This window comes from Petaurus breviceps, unplaced genomic scaffold (genome assembly GCF_028583685.1).
Source record: "Petaurus breviceps papuanus isolate PSGF00001 unplaced genomic scaffold, PetGlider_PUasm1.0 90845, whole genome shotgun sequence".
Taxonomy (NCBI): domain Eukaryota; kingdom Metazoa; phylum Chordata; class Mammalia; order Diprotodontia; family Petauridae; genus Petaurus; species Petaurus breviceps.
Genome location: NW_027187359.1, coordinates 9656582 through 9676698, shown reverse-complemented (window position 1 = coordinate 9676698; position 20117 = coordinate 9656582). Strand labels below are relative to the sequence as shown.

The window sequence follows — 20117 nt, the reverse complement described above, 5'->3', positions numbered from 1 at the left end:
CACCTTATTGCCTCTAGGATACAATATACATTCGTTTTACATTTAAAGTTCTTTATAATTTGCCTCCAGACTACCTTTCCAAGGTTATTATACTTCATTTCTTCATTCCAGGCAAAATAGCCTACTTGCTGGTCAGGCTCATGCAGGGCATTTCATTTCTCATGCTTTTAAACAGTCTGTTCCCAAGGCCTAGAATGCACCCATTGCCAACCCCCCTCACTTCCATCCACCTCTTAGAATTCATACCTTCCCTCGGAACTGATTGCAAGTTTCTACTTCTCAGCTGTTGATGACATCACCTTCACTGCCCCCAGGTCCCCCACATCATTGTTTTATTTTTTATATGTTCTTATTTATTTGCGTGCAAGCATATTTCCTTCAAAAGAATGTAGGCTTCTTGAAGACAGGAACTGTTTAGTTTTTGGCATCGTATTTCTAGCTTCTAGAACATAGTATGTGCTTAAAAAATTCATGTCAATTTATTGATTTAACAGTCCCTGACCTCAAGAGGTCTACTAAAGAGATATAATGTGAAAACAGACTAGGTACATACATGATTATTTGAGTCAAAAGAGAGACAAAGATAGAGAGGAAGATAGAGAGGAGAGTGAGTGGGAGTGGGGGGAAGGGGAGAGAGACAGAGAGCGCCCCTACTAGCAACTAAAAGATCGAGAAAGGTTTTTCCATAGGAAGTTGCATGTGAGCCAAGCCCTGGGATGCTGGTGCCAAGCTTGGCTTATAGTATTTGGTCATTTGTTTGAGGTTCTGAGTAACCTCTAACCCCTTGAAGATATAGGGCAAAGAACTTAAATTAGTTGCTGATTTCTTCTTTGAATTAAAGATGTGAAGGCTCTAAATTGAAATTTGAAAGGAAAGGAAACCTTGGATTTAAATACATACACAAATAGACTTTGCCTTCTTCATTTCATTGATGCGTATCTCTGTATCCTTTCATTACAGCTCTACCTACACCTATAAACACACTAGTATGTACACATTGAGAACCTTAAAGTTCAAGAAGTTTCCATTACAATTCCATGTTAACAAGTTTTGTTCCTCATGCTAAGAAAACGGTTCTGGCAGACCAGGACCAGTGTGCTGGGAATAGCCTCACCTCAGCCCTATTGACAGTTAAGATTTAAAAGAAAATTGTGTAAATATATATGATTATTTGGAATACTTTAACTTCTGTACCTGAAGTATGAAAATGTGAAAGCAAGGAGACAGAAAAAAGATGATTCAGATTCTTGCAAGTTCAGTGCCATAAACTCAGATTCTGAATTAATGAGACAGAGAAAGGAATTTCAAAATGGTGATTTTTATTTTGATGCATTTAAGCAACCCCAAATCAAGCAATTTATTCCTACTGAAGGCAAGACCAGGCCATAAAGACCCCCAAGCCACTTTTAAATGATTTAACCCATTGAAGACAGACAGCAGCAAGCCCAGCAGGTGTATTCACAGCCAAATTGCATTCTGAAGGTCATGATAATAAACAACCAAACCTGAATTCTGGCTCCATCTCTCCTTTCCCTATCAGTGTAAGACTAGCTGGCTTCCTGTAACCCAGAGGGAGTAGGTTACTCTATTTGAACCATTGATTCCCAATCCATTCAAAGCAAAAGCTGTTGATTGTTTCTGAAAGTGATTTTTACCCAATCCAGGTACATGTTTCCCTAAGTGCTACTCTCTGACCAAGTACAGACACCTTTTGGGCACCTAGATGTTTGGATAGCATGATGTCTCTGTAGATCAACTACTCAACTTTCTGCTTCATAGGAGTTGAAAGGGCCAATGGCAGATCAATGATGGGTTTTAGGAACTGAAGTCTTAGTTGGGGGAGTCAACTCATCCACCCATCACAGACTTCTGGTTCAGCCCTAGATGAAGATGGGGAATTGGTTAAAAAAAATCAACCCTTTAGGGACACTATTTTCTGTAAAAGGTTGGACTTCTCATCTAAAACCTGGGAAGGAGTCTTCTTTCAGTATGAAAGTGCAGACTTACTTCTTTCTTTTGACTGCCCCATCACTTCTATCTTCTCTCTCACCCATTTGTAAGGCTTCATTCATTTGGGTTTTGCTCTCTAATTTTCAGCACCATGATGTAACATCACTGCCTTGTTAAGGCTGGGTAAAGCTGCTATCATTGTCCTAACTTCCTTGGTTTGTTATTAGTTTGGGGACACTGGTTTTCTCACTCTCTTTTTGTTGTGATGGCAATCATGCCTGCTCTTCAGTCACAAGCATCAAGGAGAGGAACCAAAAAGATCCTGAATTCTGAATTGAAAACTGAATTGGAGTGGTTTGTTCATTCATTTCAAGTTTCAAGTGTTTGTCTCTAGCAGCAACTTACTATAAGAACTACCTTCTAAGGATGGGAACATCCAAAGTCAGGGGTCCTATCTGCCATGGCCCTCAGGGGTGGACCCCTTTGCTCATTCCTGAGAGTTCTGAAGCCTTTAAGCCAGAAGCCTCCAGAGGACACTTCCCCTGTGCCCTTCTCACTTTGGGACTCTCCTCAGGTTAAATCAAAAAGCATGATCATCACAGCAACCCCCAATGTTCTTTTTTGATTTGGGAGGAAAAAGTTATTTCTTTTGAATTAACTCTGTTACTGAGGTAGGAAAAGGGCAGAGAAGAGAAAAGTGGGTCCTTGTGTTGCCAAGTCTTTTATGACCACTTTACAATATCTTGGCTATCTTAGTTCTGTTTATCTTGTTAGTTGAGGAGGGATACTCAATTCTATTCTTAGATGGCATAGTGGTGAAAATAAATAGTTTCTTGGGAAAGAAAGAAACCTAAAAACATGGATTTCCTATCTTGGTCTGGTTCATAGATGGGGTAATGGAAAAATCCCTGGATTTGGCGTCAGAAGACATGTGTATTGAAATCCTAGCCTTATTACTAACTATATATGTGAATGCCATGGGCCTGTTTCCTTGTTTGGAAAGTAATAATAGTGGCTAACATTTATGGTGATTTTTATTTTGAAATAGCTCTTGAAGATCTTTTGTCAGATGTTTTACATGTATTACCTCATTTTATCCTCACAGTAAATAACAGCCCCATAGCTGTTAAATTCCTCATTTTAGAGTTGAGCAAACTGAAGCATATATATTAATGGACTGAACCAGGGTTATTAGAAAATATCTGGGGCAGGATTTGAACTCAGACCCTCTTGATTCTATGACCAGCATTCAAGCCACTATGCTCCCCTGTGGATATAATGGTACTAGATGGTCTTTTAAGTTTCCTTTCAGCTCTAAATACTATGCTCCTATGAATACAATATAAAGCTTATACATGGGCTTAGGTGTGTGTATGTGTATACACAGATTATTTGTAAATACTTGAATGACTATTTATAATCAATATGTAAATCAATATTTATAATTGAGAAATACCAAACCTAGAGGGAGTTCATGACAACATAAATGGTGTGATGAGTTTGTTGTTTTTTTTTCTGACATAGGAATCAGGAGAGAACCCTCCCTTTTCTGCCCAATTAGAACAAAAATAAATAATTTAAAAGTTATTAATAAGATCTTGCCAGATGTGAGGACTGTGGGGGCAGAAAGCTCCACCCCCTGTTAGATCGGGCCCTAATATAGATTGTTGCTGAGCTTTTTTTTCTTCATTACAAGGGAAGGTTCAATGCTGCAGGGCAGGGCATTCAGGACAATACAGTGATCTAAAAACAAAAGGTATCATTAAACACAGTTTCCAGTTTAGAAACCCTGAATAATCAGGGAACCATGGATATTTTTTTTTTCTTCCTTAAAAAACAGTCCCCAACCCAATCCCTTTCCTTTGGTGCCTACCTTTGTCTCCCCCCACCAGGCTTCTGCCCTCCCAATTCCCATCAGTATGTGATGGGAATGATATTCCCCAACTCTAGTAAATCCAGAGTTTGTACTACCTGTATGATAGTCCACGATATTGAGTGGTGACATCAGAAAGATCATCTGGTTTCGAGCCAATTCCATTTCCAGCCTTAAAAAATATGTCAAGATCAGAAGAAATATCAGTGAGTCGATGAAAATGGAGGACTGAGAGCAGAGCACAGTGTGAAGAGTGATGGACTTCAGAAGACCCAAGTCCAAATCCTGCCTTGCATCCTTGTTGTGTGACCCTGGGTCAAAACATTTAATTGCTTAGTGCCTCAGTTTCCTCATCTGTAGAAGAGTGATGACAATAGCAACACATATGGGCTTGTTGTTGAGGTTCAAATGAAATTATTTATGTGATGTGCTTTGCAAATCTAAAAGCATCATATGTAAGTATTGTGGGGCTTAGTTATTGGGTGCCAATGGTGTTATTTATTGGGGGAGGGGTGCAGTTTGGTATAGTCTTATCTCTGCTGCTAACCAGACATAAGGAGGTTAAATGACTTGGCCCATACCATATCTCAAATTCATTCTTCATTTTTTTTTAAAGCAATTGGGGTTAAACAACTCATTTCTGGGTGTGGTGCTAAGTATCTGAGCTCAGATTCTATCCCAGATTTCCCGACTCTGGGGCCGGTGCTTTCACTGCGCTACCTGGCCAGCCCTAAGCAATTGGGGTTAAGCAACTTGCTCAAGGTTACACAGCCAATTATTTCTGGGTGTGGTGCTAAGTATCTGAGCTCAGATTCGATCCCATGTCTCCCGACTCTGAGGCTGGTGCTCTTACTCACTGTACCACCTGGCCACCCCGATTCTTCATCTTAAAGTGGGTATAATAATAGTAGGCTTTTATCTAATGCCTTGAAGTTAGTAGTTTTCTATAAACATACATAATGATCTTATTTGAGGGGGAAAAAAAAAGAATATCTCATTGGAGTTTCACAGCAACCCCTGTGGGGGGGGGGGTCAATATTATCTTCCTGTTTTACAATTGTTGTAAAACTGAAGCTCAATGAATTTAAGTGATTCGCCCAGTTCACCAAATAAGTGTATGAGGTGGGATTAGAACCTGTGTCTTCCTGACTAAAAGTCCAGCACTCTAGACCTGCCCTGTCTAATGAATGGTGTTGCTGTGAGAATCAAATGAGCTTGTGAATGTAAAATCATTTTGAAAATTGTTCAGGGGTATACAAACACAATGTAATATTCCATTCTTATTATTTTATCATCATCAAAGCTTTTTATGTCCCAGAAGAATTTACCCTTTGGAATCAGGCAGGCCCCTTCCAAGATTAAGTTACTGTAAAAAGAGGTTTGGCTTAGGTGTTTAGTCACCTCCCTTCTTTCTCTCTGTGTCATTCTGTAATGATGTTATGGCCTTGGGAGTCTTGCCAGAAGCAGAGGGTGTTTCTGGGAATGGGGAGAAAAATGGCCTTCTTTTCTCAGATAATGGGAGCTTAACTATGTGTGAACCAGCTACCACCTGGTTCCTTCTTGCTGGCAAAGCAAAGGGGCTAGCAGATGGGAGAATGCTGCCTGAAGTTCTTAGGAAGCATTCCTGTCCATCCCACCCTATTACCCAAAAGGTTGCCAATGGCACAAATTTCCTTACAGTCAGAGAATCACCCACAGCTGCAACAACTTGAATGTCTGCTGGCTTCAGAGCATGTACTGGAAAGGCAAGCAGACAAGTATGAGTCTTTTGGAAGGAAACAGAAGTCAGAATTTAGCCTTTGCCTGCTTAAAGGAAGTGGGAAGCACTGCCAATCATTGGGTTGGGGCTTTCCTGGATAAAGCGGGCAAGCAAGGACAGGCAGGGAGGCTAGGAACGCAAAGGGTACAGGTAAGGTATGTAGAAAGGAGGAGGCAATGCTGCAGAGCCAAAGATGTAGGTGGTAATTCTCAGGAATAAGCAACACTAACATTGCCAGAACACGTGTGAGGAGGGGAACCTGTGGGGGTTCAGGTGGGAGAGCTGGCTTGACCATTAAGACAAGCCCTTTAGGATTCCATCTGAACTGGCTTTGGATATGGATGAAGAATCTTTAAGAGTTGGAGTCAGGAAGACCTGAGATCATGTCCTGTTTCTGATACATACTATGTATGTATATGACCATGGGCACATCACTTACCTTCTCGGCATCCTTAAGTAATTCTCTAAAACTGTAAGTTATAGAGAAGTTGCAGATCTGTAACAGTGGAGGACATCTCTAAAATGGGAGTTCCTCACACTGATGAAATCACAGACCTAGACCCTGTTCTTCTCCCCTTAGTCCTCTCCCTCACACATCCTCTCCCCCTTGGGGGTAAATCACTTAAACTCTCTGGATCTCAGTTTGACCATCGGCAAAACAAGGGGTTGGACTAGATGACTTCTGAGGTCCTTCCTAGTCTAGATCTATGATCCAAAGTGGAGGGAGAAATCTATGCTTCTTACTACCTCCTAGTGGGAAAGGACACTGAGATGCTCAGTACATCAACCTCCCCACCCTTCACCCCTTTGTTCATGTTATTATTCAATTTCTACACATCCTAAACAATGTTAATGCCTTTCAAGACCTATCCCCTAAAATCTCACATGAAACTTTCTTCTGTATCCCTTACAGGCATTATCATATCATCTTGTGCATTATTTTTATCATCTGTGTTTGCATCTAATGTCTGTATCTTTTAGACAGTTAGCTCCAGAGGAAGGATCATGTCTTATACAAACTTTGACTCTCATTCAAAACCTAGTATAATGACCAGCACATGTGAAGGAGCTCTGATTTTGTCAGTATCAGAAAATATATATGAGTTAAAGGAAGCTTATCATCCCTATGCCCTAGGTACAGAGAGGTTAAGTGACTTCCTCAGGGTCACACAATGAGTACACCTTAGGTAGGAACACTCTACCAACCACTAATGATGCCTCTTTCCTGCATACACAAATTCTTGTTAGCACAATTGAGCAGAACAAGGTTCACTGTGCAGTGGAAACTACAGATCAGGAAACTTTAGGAATATGCTGTAGGAATGCCTCCAGAGGCTGACCAAAAAGAATGTAAAGATTGTGAATTTAAATTCCAATATTCTCACAGTGGATTAGTTTGCATGGCACATGGTAAGGATTTTCTCTCTGAACAGGGACCCTGAACTAAGAGCCATGTCCTGGGAGTACAGACCAACCATTCCCTTGGTCAAAGGAGTAAAAGGCTGAAATAAGGTAACAATGGAGGCGTTTGGGGATAAGGCAAGTAGATAAGCAGTAGCCATTGAAAGAAAAAGGCAGAGAAGAGGGATGTCTGGGATTCTTGAGGAAAACAGGGTGGTCAAAATAAAAACTGAAACAGCTATTCTTGATGGATAGGGCTTGGCCTTGGAGTGTCTTGTTGAGCCAAGAGTTGTGGGGTGGGTGTGTGTGTGTGTGTGTAGGGGGCATGTTCAATTGGAGTACAGTTTTAAAGATGCACAAGTCAGGTGGACACTAGTCAGTCTCTTAAAAACAATCAAAAGGTTGCTAGAATAGCTAAAATTAATTTCTGGATTTCAGGCACCTAATAATGTTAATGATGCCTGGGAGGTAACATAATGTGATGGGAAAAACAACGAGCTTGTATTCAGACCACTAAGGCCTTTTCTACTTAACTTGTATTGCCTCAGTCAAATCACTTCATATCCCTGGGCCTCAGTTTCCTCCTCTGTAGAATTCAGGGACTGAACAACACCAAAACACCTGAGCATTCTAATCAATGCAATGGACAATTATGACTTCAGAAATCTGTGGTGGACTCAAGATGCAGACTGGGCATGTATTTTCAATTATGATCAATGGGTGATTTGTGTTTGACTTTTCTTATTTATTACTATTCACTAGGGTAGAAGAGGTAAATAGGAAGTGATAATAATGTAAAAAAGAAAAGATCAATAAAATATTTTTTTAAAAAAGAAAAAAAATCAAGGTGGTTGAAGTATATTACCTCTAGCCCCCTTCCCCACCTTCAGCTCTAAAATTCCATAATTTTATTTTCCATATCACTCTCCTTTGAAGAGATCCATGACTTTTACAGAGCCCCTCCCCCCCCAAGAGACATGTACTGTCCCTCCCACACTCCTGCAGAGTAAGCAAAACTGTTATTTTCAAGATACCAACTGCTATGAGAGAGGGAGGTTCCCTAGTACTGGGTGCCATCTCTAGGTTTATTACCAGATAAAGTCTGTGTCCACTGGATGCTGACTCTGCTGATCAAATGAGATAATATTTGTAAAGCTTTTAGCACAACGTTTGGCATGCTTAATCTGAGCAGACCAATGAGTGACCCCTCTTGACTACTCCTATTTGGGATCTAACCTAAATGGCTGAAAAGAAAATGGAGCCCAGCTGCCATGGGCCTTAAAAGCCTTGGGAAGTGCGCTAACCAAGCAAATAAAGGTGGGCTGAGGACAGCCATGCTGAGCACAGCAAAGCTATGGGGGTCTATCAAACATTCAGGTCCTCTCCAATGATACAAGTTGGCAAAAGATTTAATTAAAACAGTAATTGAGGACTGAAGAATCAAGCATTCAAGCCCCTATTTCCTGAGGTACTTACCTGAGGTGGGGAGAGAGGTAGAAGGGGTTCTGTCTTCACACTCCAGATGACTCCCATAACCCTATAGGGAACAAAGTGGGCTGAATGACATGGAGGACAGGCAGGGATCAGGACTCATCATCAGCACAGCCCAACATAACACACAGCTTCCTACCCATTTTTGGAAAGGGAAAGATTATTAGCTCTTCCAGTATTGACAAAAGTAGGATTTGATTGGTTGTACTGGGCAAAAGGGTTGATAAATCCTTCCTTGTTTTATGCTTCCCCTAGTCCATCTGGAGGATCATGAGATTACAAACTGAGAACTGGAAGGTACCTTCAAGGTCAAGGCAGCAAACCCTCTTAGTTTACAGATACAAAAACTGGGGCCCAGAGAAGTTAACTGACTTGTCCAAGGTCACACACATAATAAATGCCAAATCCTAGACCCTAACTCAGTTCCTCTGAAATCAAGGGAGAGCATGTTGTTGATTTTTTCAATGAGCAGGTGAGTGGATAATGACACTCTGCCATTTCTAGTACAAATCATTCACATGCCATTTACAAACCGCTGAGACAGGCATGCTGGAGGTAATCACTACTGTACATACTTTCTAAAGCAAATAAAAACAAAAAAGCAATACCAGATTAGGGCTACTGGTTGGTGCTGCCCCTGTTGTTGTTGTAGATGCTGTTGGATACGTGTAATTGCTGTTCTTGTAAGTTCGAAGGTAGGGCTGATCCTGCAAAAAGAGAAGGTCAGCTAACTGCAGCAAACTGAGCAGCCTATGGGGGCTGACCTCTGAGACCTTCTGACTTGACCTTCCGCCCTAATCAGAGCTGACTTTCACATAGCACTTGAAAGTTATAAGATCATAGATTTGGAATCTTTCTTCAGTATCTAGATTGGTACCGTTATAGATCTTACTACTATTGTGACTTCTAATGACACTTTTGCCAATGCTATTACTATTGCTGCTACTGTTGTGACTATTATCAGTTACTATTATTATTATTGCTATTAATACCTCTTAGTACTACTGTTATTACTTCTGCTACTATCATGACTGTTATTGCTGCTATTAATGCATTACTAATACTTCTTAGTGCTACTATTGGTACTTCTATCACCATCATTGATGTTATCCATACTATCATTACTCTTATTGCTACAATTGCTTCTATTGCTATTGCTTGGTGCTACTATTGTTACTTCTGCCATTATCCTCATTGATGCTATTGCTACCACTGTTACTTCTAATGTATTATTATTTTTTGCTCAGAGATACTATTCCTGCTACTGCTAGCATTGCTGTTTATTACTATTACTACTATTGCTGTTATACTTTTCTACTGCATGTACAACTACAATTGCTATTGCTAATATTATTAATACATATCGCTAATTTCTAATACTACTGCTGCAAGTGTTACTGCGACTTCTACTGCTGTTGCTGCTGTTATTACCACTTGCATGTTCCTCTGTCATTGACAGATTCTAAATAGTTCATATAAATTACATGGCCCTTTGACACAGAACTCATTAAACAGATTATTTCACTTTGCTGTTTATAATAATGCTGAGAAACATACAAAAGTCTTATTCATATTCATTTTACTCATGAGGAAACTGAGGCTCAGAATGGTTAAGTGCCATAAGTCATATAACTAGTAACATCAACAACAACAATAGCATTTATCATATGCAAGGCCTCTCCTAGACACAGGAGGAAACATAAAATGAAGAATACACTCTCTGCTTTGCACTGACCTTCCACAGGCTAATCATAGGTAAATACACATGTATGGTGATAATTAGGATACAAAATTTATGACAAATACACGAGAAGCACAAGCAAAGTGTCAGCTGAGATCTGAAAGAGAAAGGTCATTATTTTAAGGGCCTGAGGGAGGGAGAGAAGTGGGAAGTTTTACTGAAGGATGAGACATTTGTGTTGGGCTTTGAAGAATGGTTAGGAATTCAAGAGTACAGCATGAACAAAAAAGCATAGGGCTTAAATGAGGGAAGACAAATAGGCCAGTTTGGTGAGAACACAGAGTAAATTGATGGTAGCAATATGAGAAAAAGCTGGAAATGTGTGGGTTGCCAAGTTTTGTAGAGCTCTGAATACATAGCTGAAGGATTTGACACTTATTCAGAAGGCAACAGAGAGGATCTGTTTTCCTGGGACACCTTAGCATGTCTTCACAGTACCCACATGAAACACATTAGTTGTTTAAGATTATGCCCAATGTGGGTGGAATAATAATAGAACAATGTTACTTAGAGTGGTGCTAGGGGCAGGTAGGGGTCTGGAGATAAGAGAGGACTTTGGAGGGCATTACAAGAACTCCAACCAATCATGTAGTATGTGGCTAGAGAAGATGCCACAGTAGAGGAAGAGACTGGCTTCAACAATTCCTCCAACTTCCTTTGGTGCTCCAAAAAACCCCATCCTTATATAAGATGCGGATCGGCTCTTGGATGTGCTCCTAATAGCACAATCCTCTCTCTAGTCCATAAGACCTGATTCCATCTTGAGAATTATGAGTGAGCTCATGGTGCTTGTCCTGCTGAATCAAGCCTTCCCTGCTGAAAATTTGCAACCTCTGCTTAGCCCTCATTCCCACCTGGGCTTGGGAGAGTCAGTGACTGACCTGAGATCATCCTGACATGCCCATGCCCCCAGTTGCATAGGGTCTGGCATTCCCTTTTGAAAAGTTGCCAAGATCTCATCTACTATGTGCTATAGTGCTGAGAGAGTTAGATGAATAGCCATTGTGCTTGAGACCAACTTAACCAGAGTTTCATAGGGTCTTCAAGTTGGGACCTTGGAAGTTATCCAAAGTGCTATGGGACACAAAGCGGTGGAGAATCAGAAGGGGTGGTTATGGAATGAAGCATGGTCAAAAGTTATCTAAGTAAAGGTTAGGTCTGGAGAGACAAATTTCAGCAAAATCACATTACCTGACTAGGGCATATTATATCAGTAAGGTTTTCTAATTTAGCGTCATTATTCTTCTGTCCAACTGGTTCCAGCTAAATGAAGAAACAGAATCACAAATGCTTAGACCTGGCAAGAACAGACAGACCTTAAGAGGTTATCAAATCCAATGTACACATCAATGTAAATGCCCTCTGCAACATCACCAAGGTGTCATTCAGCCTCTGCTAGAAGACCTCTAGTGAAGGGGAAATCATTACCATTTTTGAAACCTACCTTTTGAAGAACTCTTAAATAATAGGAATGAAATCTCATTTTCCAGCTTTGTTTTCTGGGGCCAAGCAAAATAGGCTTACTTTCATCTTTGGGATGATACTTCTTCAAATACTTAAAAGTATCTCTCATATTTTGTTTCCTAAAATCTATTTTTTTCCAGGTTAAATTCTCACAGTTGCTTTAACTGATCAATCAGTCAACAAGCATGTATTAAACACCTGTTCTATGACAATCGATCAACAAGCATTTAAAAATTTTTTCTTTATATTGCCAAAATTTCCTACTGGGTTTCTCCCCACCCTTAGACCTGTCCCTTAAAATAAAGATTAAAAAAATAAACAACAACAAGCATGGGCACTAGGTGGCGCAGTGAATAGAGTACCAGCCTCAGGGTCAGGAGGACCTCAGTTCAAATCCAGCCTCAGACACTTGACATACTTACTAGCTGTGTGACTTTGGGCAAGTCACTTAACCCCAATTGCCCTCCAAAAGATAAAAAAAACAAAAACAAAACCACAAGCATGTATTACCTATACTCTGCCAGGTACTGGGCTACATGCTTAGGATACAAAGACAAAAGCAAAATGAGACCTGCCTTCAAGAAGTTTACATTCTAAGTTCCAAAAGAATCTTTTAAGGCATCATCTATAGGCTTCTCACCATCCCAGCCACCCTCCTTTGAATGGACAGCAGTTTGTCAATGTACTTCCCAGAACTGGGCATAATGCTGCAGAAGTGGTCCGTCTGATCAGGGAAGAATAAGACAAGACTGTTATCTCCCTCATTTCATATCCTACTAAACTTCTATAGATATGACCTAAGATTTCAATAGCTGTTTTTTTGGTCATGTAATTGTTGTCTCCTGGATCTTTTTTTGTGGGGGGGGGGTTGGCGAGGACAATTTGGGTTAAGTAACTTGCCCAAGGTTACATGGCTAGTTTTTTTTATGTGTTAAGTGTCTGAGGCTGGATCCAAACTCAGGTCCTCCTGACTCCAGGGCCAGCGCTTTACTCACTGCGCCACCTAGCTGCCCCTGGATCTTGTAGGTTACTAAAAAAAGGGGAGCGCTGGTAAATGTTTAACAACCAACTCTTGGGGTGGAAGAAATGTGTGCATGATACATTTTAAATTTTAATATATGATATTAACATTTTCTCCAAAAGTTGGTAACACTAGACAATTTTTTTAAGCAATCAGGGTTAAGTAACTTGCTTAAGGTTACACGGCCAGGTGTTTCTGGGTGGGTGCTAAGTGTCTGAGCCCGGGATTCGATCTCCAGGTCATCCCGACACTGGAGCCGGTGCTCTTACTCGCTGTGCTACCTGGCCGCCCCGACAATTTTTTTAAAAGCCCAATAAACCAAGTTGATTTCTGAGTTGTAAATGCTTCTATTAAAAATTTAATAATGAATTTTCACTGGCCAATTCAAACTGGGCCCCAATGCCCCCTGGCTAAAATGCTATGATCTTTTTGATACCAACAGTTGTCTAGCCACAACTCTTCAATCCTATATCTATACAGTGTATTTTTTGCAACCTAACTAAATATAGAACCAATTGGGGCAAAAAGGTCAGGATTGTGAATTGGAGTGGAAAGGGTAGGTGGGAGCAAAGAAAATGAATCATTCCATTGATTTACTGCCTTCACTTATCTCTATGGTTTTTAGGCCACAGATGATGAGCCTTCAAGGTAAGCATGAAGAATGTTCTCATTAGAGGAGAGCTGGTCCATCTTACCATGTTGTTCCAGAGGGCCCTGGCTGCACGTGCATGGGTCTTCCTGTGAAAATGGAAACAATCTGGGGCAAAGAAAGAGCTGTCAGGCAACCCCTCCTAGTCACAGAAAGAAGAAAATTAAGGGTCAGGGAAATCATGTGACCAGGCTCACTAGAGACAAAAAAGACAAGAAAAGCATTTTAAGTTCTTTTTCTTTACCGGGGTCTTTGGCATGGGCACTTGCTCCATAAATGGCTGCAAAACCACTGTGAAATCCTCCTTAGTATCATATCTCCCACTGTCAACCAGCTGGTGAGTTGCCTCCTAAAGGGGGGGGGGGGGGCGAAAGGAGGTGGGAAGAGTGAGAGATTAGAATAAAAACTAAAACTAAATAAAACAAGAGCCAGAAGGGATTTTCCCAGATATCCCCGGGAACAACCCTCTGGTCAGGTTGTAGGTCTACCCCCCCAAATTTCCTTTATTTTGCCTCAAAAAAAATAAGACTCAGAAACCTTGAATTTAGAAGTATCAAAGGCTGGATTTGAACTCTGGTTTTCCTGACTCCAGGCCCAGGCCTAGAACTCTATCCACTGCACCACATAGCTGCACTTAAAAGTTCAATTATTCAGTGTTCATTTGCATAGTCTGTGCCTCCTACTTCAGTCCCCAACACCTTATGATCACATATGTCTTTCATATAATTGTGTATAAAAAAGGGAGGGATTAGATAACACAACCTGGCTACTTGGTTTTGTTTTTTTTTTTGAGGCAATCGGGTTTAAGGGACTTGCCCAGGGTCAAAAAGCTACTAAGTATCTGAGGCTGATTTTGAACTCTATTTAAGTTCTCTGATGAGAGGCTTAGTATGAGAGCAGGCAAAAGCTATGGGTTTAAGTAATTCTTGTATTTTCTATGCATTTCCTTGATCTGTGCTCCCTCTATCCTTCATTGGTACAAAATATCCCCATGACCTATTCCCATGGGCAGCTGGAAATATTTCTTTCCATCAAACAGACTCTTAGATGTAGAATCCTTGGACGAGCAATCACCACATTCCAGCTCTGCCATTTCCCAAGGTTGTGACCTTGGGATGATGATTTTCCCACTATGGGCCTTTCAAGTTTTAAATCAATGAGTCTGTGATGCTGAAATTCAGACAGGCTTCAATGTACCTTTTTTGCACAGTAATCACAAGTCTCAGCAGGTGATGTGTCAACTGTCCAGAGGCATAGTAGGACTGGGCAATGGGACAAATCCCAGACCAGGACCAAGATCTTGGTTCTGATCCCAGTTTTGCCTTGAACTTTTGGTAAGTCACTACTTCTATCTAACCCTTCACTTTAGATGCTGTAAAAACTAAGGGGCTGGGACTGAGTGCATCAAGATGCCTTCCAACTTTCAGAATCAATAAGCTTTCTATCCAAACAGCACACTAGTCTGCAATATTTACATCCTGAGCCAAAGTCAAATTTCCTTCAGCATTAAAAGGACTCTTTGAGAACAGTTCAGAATTGGCAAATGCCTTCACATTAAATCCCTTAAGCCAACCCGTCTCTCTTCCATCTTACCTGGTATTGTTTATTCAATTCAATGAGTATGGCAAGTTCTGCAGAATTGTCTTCAAACTGCAGCACACATGGACACATGGACCTGCAGGTTGGAACCCAAGAGCCCCCCACCCCACCCAACACATAACTTAGAATTTGGGTGGCTGTAGGAGAGGGAGCAGCTTTCACTAAAAGCTCAACCAAACAGGGCACAGGGGCTCAGGAAAGAAATCCCTTTGAGTTTGGGTGTCTGAGGGAGCTGGGACAAGAGGCATTTCTGTACTTGGTTCTAGAATGGGAGGCAAAGATATATCAAAAGATTTGGGCAACACACTAACAAGAGGAGGTGGGAGACAGAAGGAATGATGGGAGTATATCACAGAGGAGGTCTGAGGTCATGGTGAAAATCTGACAAATTCTAAGTATGGAATGGTTATTGTATGAAGAATGGTGAGCAGATCCATAGCCCTCCTTCCCATTTCCAGTGAGGAAATATTGTGATTAGATACCAAGCAGGACTTTGCATCCATGAGTGTTATGGTCTCTACTCTTTAAACATTTGTAATGGCAATCGTGAGAAAAGGTTGGGAAGCAGTGTTAGCATAGTTTGAATTCAGAATAAAAATGGAAAGAATGACTTCAAAGGATCCTATCCAATTTTAGGATTCCGTCCTGAGAGGAACAGCCCCTGAAACTGCTCCCTGTGGGGGGCTCAGAGGCTTCAGCCTTGTTTATTTTTTTACCTTAATAAGTATCACGAGGCGCACAGACTTACCAGCTGGATGGGCCTCCATGGAACGGAGAATGGGCATTCACTGGGTCCTTCTGCCACGGGCAGACAATCAAGCCCACTCTCCCATGGATTTTAATGCTTTGTGTTCTTTTCTTTCTATATATTTTGTATGTGCTTATATGTTTTCCCCGATCGAGTGCAAGCTCCTTGAGGGCAGGTTTTTTTTTGGGGGGGGGACTCTTTATCTCTAGCTTCCTAGCACAGTACCTGGCATCTTGTGGGCATTGAATGTTGTTTATCCTTCATTTCCAAAGGGGACAAATGACATCACAGGATGATGTCTTCCCTTACACACGAACTGAATTTAAGTCAGGCAGAGCTGGGCAAAGTCATCTGCCTCACTCTCTTTTCCTGAGTCATTAAAGTCCAGTGTCAAGACAAAAGTCAAGATGACTGGAGATGGCCCAGGATGCAATTGTTCTCATTCCTCCATGCCCCTGGGGAAAGTCTACATTCCCCTAACCCACTGAGGGTTTATGGCCTGCCAGTGACCCTTGAATTGGTTTAGCCCGTCTGCTGAGGTTTGCATTGGGGTTGATGCTGCACATGCTACAGCTTCTTGGAGCCACAGGTGAGAGTTCGGTGCCAGCTAGACAACAAAGAAGGATGACCAGCCCTGAAAAGGTCTGCGTGGCCCTCACACCAGAGGGGCTAGTCCTCCTTGAATATCCCATTCTAGGCAACAAATACATATTTCTCGATTGAATACAGAGCAGATGCTTTAGTATGAATCACAGCAGAAACTGGGTGGAGACAGCTACAGTTGTTCATTGCTGGGACTAGCACCTTGGGTGTATGCTTCAGGGACACTTCCCTCATTCCCAAATCACCTTTCAGTTAAAAAAAAGTGGGGGAAGCTGCCTCAGGACTACATGGCCAACATTCAGGTTATTCTATTGGCCTTTCTAAATAATCAAGGCCACTTTTCTTCGTGGGGTTGAATCTCTCATAGCCCTAGTCTTTGGGGAACAGTGCTCCATACCTGAGTATCAGCCTTGGACAGTAGATTGTGTTCTCTTGGTATAACTCCCTCAGGCTGCTGATTGTTAGCACAGTTACTAGATTCACAAAGGCTCGAGGAACCTGCCCAATGTGTAGAATAATAACAATGATGGTGATAATGCATGTTCATGTAACAACAATAGCCATAACATCTGTATATGGCATTAAGGTCTGCAATGCACTTTGAATATACTAGGTCATTAGGTCACCACAATAGCCCTATAAGACAGATGCTATTATTATCCTCATTATACAGCTGAGAAAACTGAGAGGGCATAGTCAAGTGACTTATCCAAGGACTTATGGCTACTAAGTATCTAAAGCAGGATTCACACAGGGCTTCCTGACTCCAGGTCCTGCTGTCTAATCACTATACCTGCTAGCTCCCTCCATTATATCACAACAACATTGTAAGATAGGTAGTATAAATACTATTCCCATTTTATAGATGAAGAAACCAAGGCTTAGAGAAGTTAAAAAGCCTTGTCCATGGTTATACAGCTACTAAGTATGAGGGCTAGGATTCAAACACAATCCTCTTGACTCAGATGCACAAGGACTCTGAGGAGCTGTGTAGATGGCAAGATATTGGAGGTCTGACTTGCCTTGGACGTGCTTCTCATTTCAGAGGCCAATGACCTTTAACCACCCTGAACTTATTACTTCTATCCTTCTCTCTCCACTTTCCTACTTTTATCCTCAGTAACTTTGTGACAGTCATTAGTTTTGGCTCCCAGGGGAAAAGGTTTGATAGCACTTTAGAGGACAAAGACCTTTAACCACCCTGAATCTATTGCTTTTCTTCTTCTCTCTCCACTTTATCCTCTGTGACTTTGTGACAGCCATTACTTTTGGCTCCCAGGGGAAATGGTTTGGCACCACTTTAGAGGTCTTGTTATTGGTGGTAATGATTTAAGGATGCTACGTGGCAGCTTTGTAGCCAGTGAAGTTTATCAGAGGTGTGATTACGGCTGATTAAAAACTACTCGAGTCATGGGCCAAAATAGAATAGAGCTACAATGAACCATGAGAGTCACACCTGGTCCACCCTTGTCATTTACTGATGTCAATGAGTCAGTTAACAAAAATCGATTAAGCTCCTACTACGCACCAGGCACATAGTGCTAAGTACTAGAGAATCAAAATAAGACAATCTTTGCTCTTAAAACAGAACATGCAAAAAGCTATGCACATAATATAAAATAAACTACCTACAAGACAAATTATAAATAATCAGCAGAGGGAAAGGGCTGGAATTAAGAAGAATCGGGAAGCCTTCCTGAAAAGGGTGGGATTTTAGAGCTGGGATTTCAAGGAAGCCAGGGAAGGAAGAAACGGAAATGAGGAACAAGAGCATTCAAGTCGTGGTGGACAGCCAAAGAAAAGACCTGGAGTTAGGACACAGAGCATCTGGTTCTAGAAATAGAAAGGAGGTCAGTCAACGTCACTGTATCAAAGAGTACGTGGAGAGCAGGGGGAGCATGTCTAAGACTAGAAAGTGGTACGGGGTAGGCCAGTTATGATGGGCTTTGGAAAGCAAATGGAGGGTTTTATCTTTGGTCCTAGGGTCAATAGGGAGCCAATGGAGGTTATTGAGTAGGGGGATGACATGGTTGATGTGTACTTTAGGAAGACCACTTGTGGCAAGAGACTTATTATCAGGAAGACTGGCCAGCAAGTTATTGCCACAGTACAGGCGTGAGGTAATGAGAGCCTACACTAGAAAATTGAGGCTCAGAGACATTAGGTGACTTCCCCAAGGTCACCTATAAATGGTAGACTAGAATCCTGAAATAGAACCCAGGTGTTCTTCCTCCAAAGTCAGCTTTCTTTCCATTGTAGTACATTGTAGGAATGGGTAGGCTGGGCTGGTATTAATCAACAGAGGGAAGGCAGAAGTTCATAGAGGATATAAATTGTGGATTCCATACCTCTTCATGGAGGATATCCAGAGCCTTCCCAATGTTTTCTGAGAAGTTCTGAGGAGAATAACGAACCTGTGGAAACAAGAAATTTCTTAACTCTGGATATATCTACAAGTTTTCAATATCCACTTTTCTTTTCCAGCATTCCCTTCTTTCCCATCATCCAAGCCCTGAGTAGGTACAGGTTAGCACAGGCACAACTTTCAACCCCTCCAACCCTACTTGTGACCCAGGGCTTGTCAGCATTCAATTATGCTTCCCCACTGAAACTCGCCTGTCCTCTGACCCTAAGGTATCAAGGAGCTCATCCCTTAGCAGATTCTCCTGCTGCGCTAACAGAAAAGGAAAAGAAGACTAGGGTCTCTCAGGTAATCTATTTCACTTGAACTATATACAACCTATTCTACAGCCTCCTAATGACTCTGATAATGGGCCTTTCAAGCCAAGGGAAGGAAAGTGACAGGCAGAGGAAGGTAGACAAGATGGTGAGGAATCTCAAAAATATGTCATAGGAATGATTGAAATAAGTGTAATTTAGTCTAGAGAATACACATACATATACATGACCTCATCTGGAAATTGAGCAGAAGGAAATGGCAAAACATTCTAGTATCTTTGCCAAGAAAAGCCCAACTAGGGTCACAAGAGCTAGACATAACTAAATAACATATGCATATGTATGGGTAGTAGGTGGTATAGTGGATAGCACACTGGATTTAGAATGGGGAAGGCTTTTCTTCCCAAGTTCAAACCCCACTTCAGACACTTATTAGCTGTGTGACCCTGGGCAAGTCACTTAACTCTCTTTGCCTCAGTTTCTTCATCTGTAAAATCAGCTAGAGAAGGAAATAGCAAACCACTCAGTGTCTTTGACAAGAAAACCCCAAAATGAGGTCATAAAAGAGTCAAACATGACTGAAAAATGTTTGAATAAAATTTCTATAGACACATGCAGATGTATATATACCTGTACATATATATTATACAAGTAAATACACATGTATAGACATGACATATGCCCATATATGCATACATATGCATACACTTATACAAACAGACATACATGGTAGTTGCCTTCAAATAGGTGAAGGGCTATCAGGACATGTAATAATAATAATTAGTATATGTAATAATAATAACTACCGGTCTTGTCGTGTTTGTGTGTATGTGTCTGTATTCCCAGAGCCTAGCACAGTGATCAGCACATTGTAGGTACTTAATAAATGCACATACACTCATTTATACAAGGGAAATGTATTTAATAATAATGATTTGGTGGTGTTCAGTTGTATCTCACTTTTCGTGACTCCATTTGAGGTTTTCTTGGCAAAGATACTGGAATGGTTTGCCATTGCCTTCCAGAGGTCACTTGACAGATATGGAAACTGAGGCAAACAGGGTTTAAGTGTCCTTGCACAGGGTCATGCAGCTAGTAATGATCTGAGGTCAGATTTGAACTCAGATTCTCCTACCTCC

At 41.2% G+C, this 20117-nt stretch overlaps 1 protein-coding gene across 1 annotated transcript in view; it reads right to left on the bottom strand.

The window, feature by feature from the left end:
• The window catches only part of PLB1 (phospholipase B1), a 223176-nt gene that overhangs the window by 90590 nt on the left and 112469 nt on the right, over window positions 1-20117 (bottom strand). Inside the window, exons 26-35 of the mRNA XM_069071811.1 lie at window positions 18648-18713; window positions 16697-16797; window positions 14943-15024; window positions 13594-13698; window positions 13396-13491; window positions 11407-11478; window positions 9083-9181; window positions 8460-8520; window positions 5502-5560; window positions 3922-3995 (exon numbers count right to left, since the gene is read on the bottom strand). Of these exons, the coding sequence (XP_068927912.1) occupies window positions 3922-3995; window positions 5502-5560; window positions 8460-8520; window positions 9083-9181; window positions 11407-11478; window positions 13396-13491; window positions 13594-13698; window positions 14943-15024; window positions 16697-16797; window positions 18648-18713 (815 nt within the window). The remainder of the gene's footprint in view (window positions 1-3921; window positions 3996-5501; window positions 5561-8459; window positions 8521-9082; window positions 9182-11406; window positions 11479-13395; window positions 13492-13593; window positions 13699-14942; window positions 15025-16696; window positions 16798-18647; window positions 18714-20117) is intronic.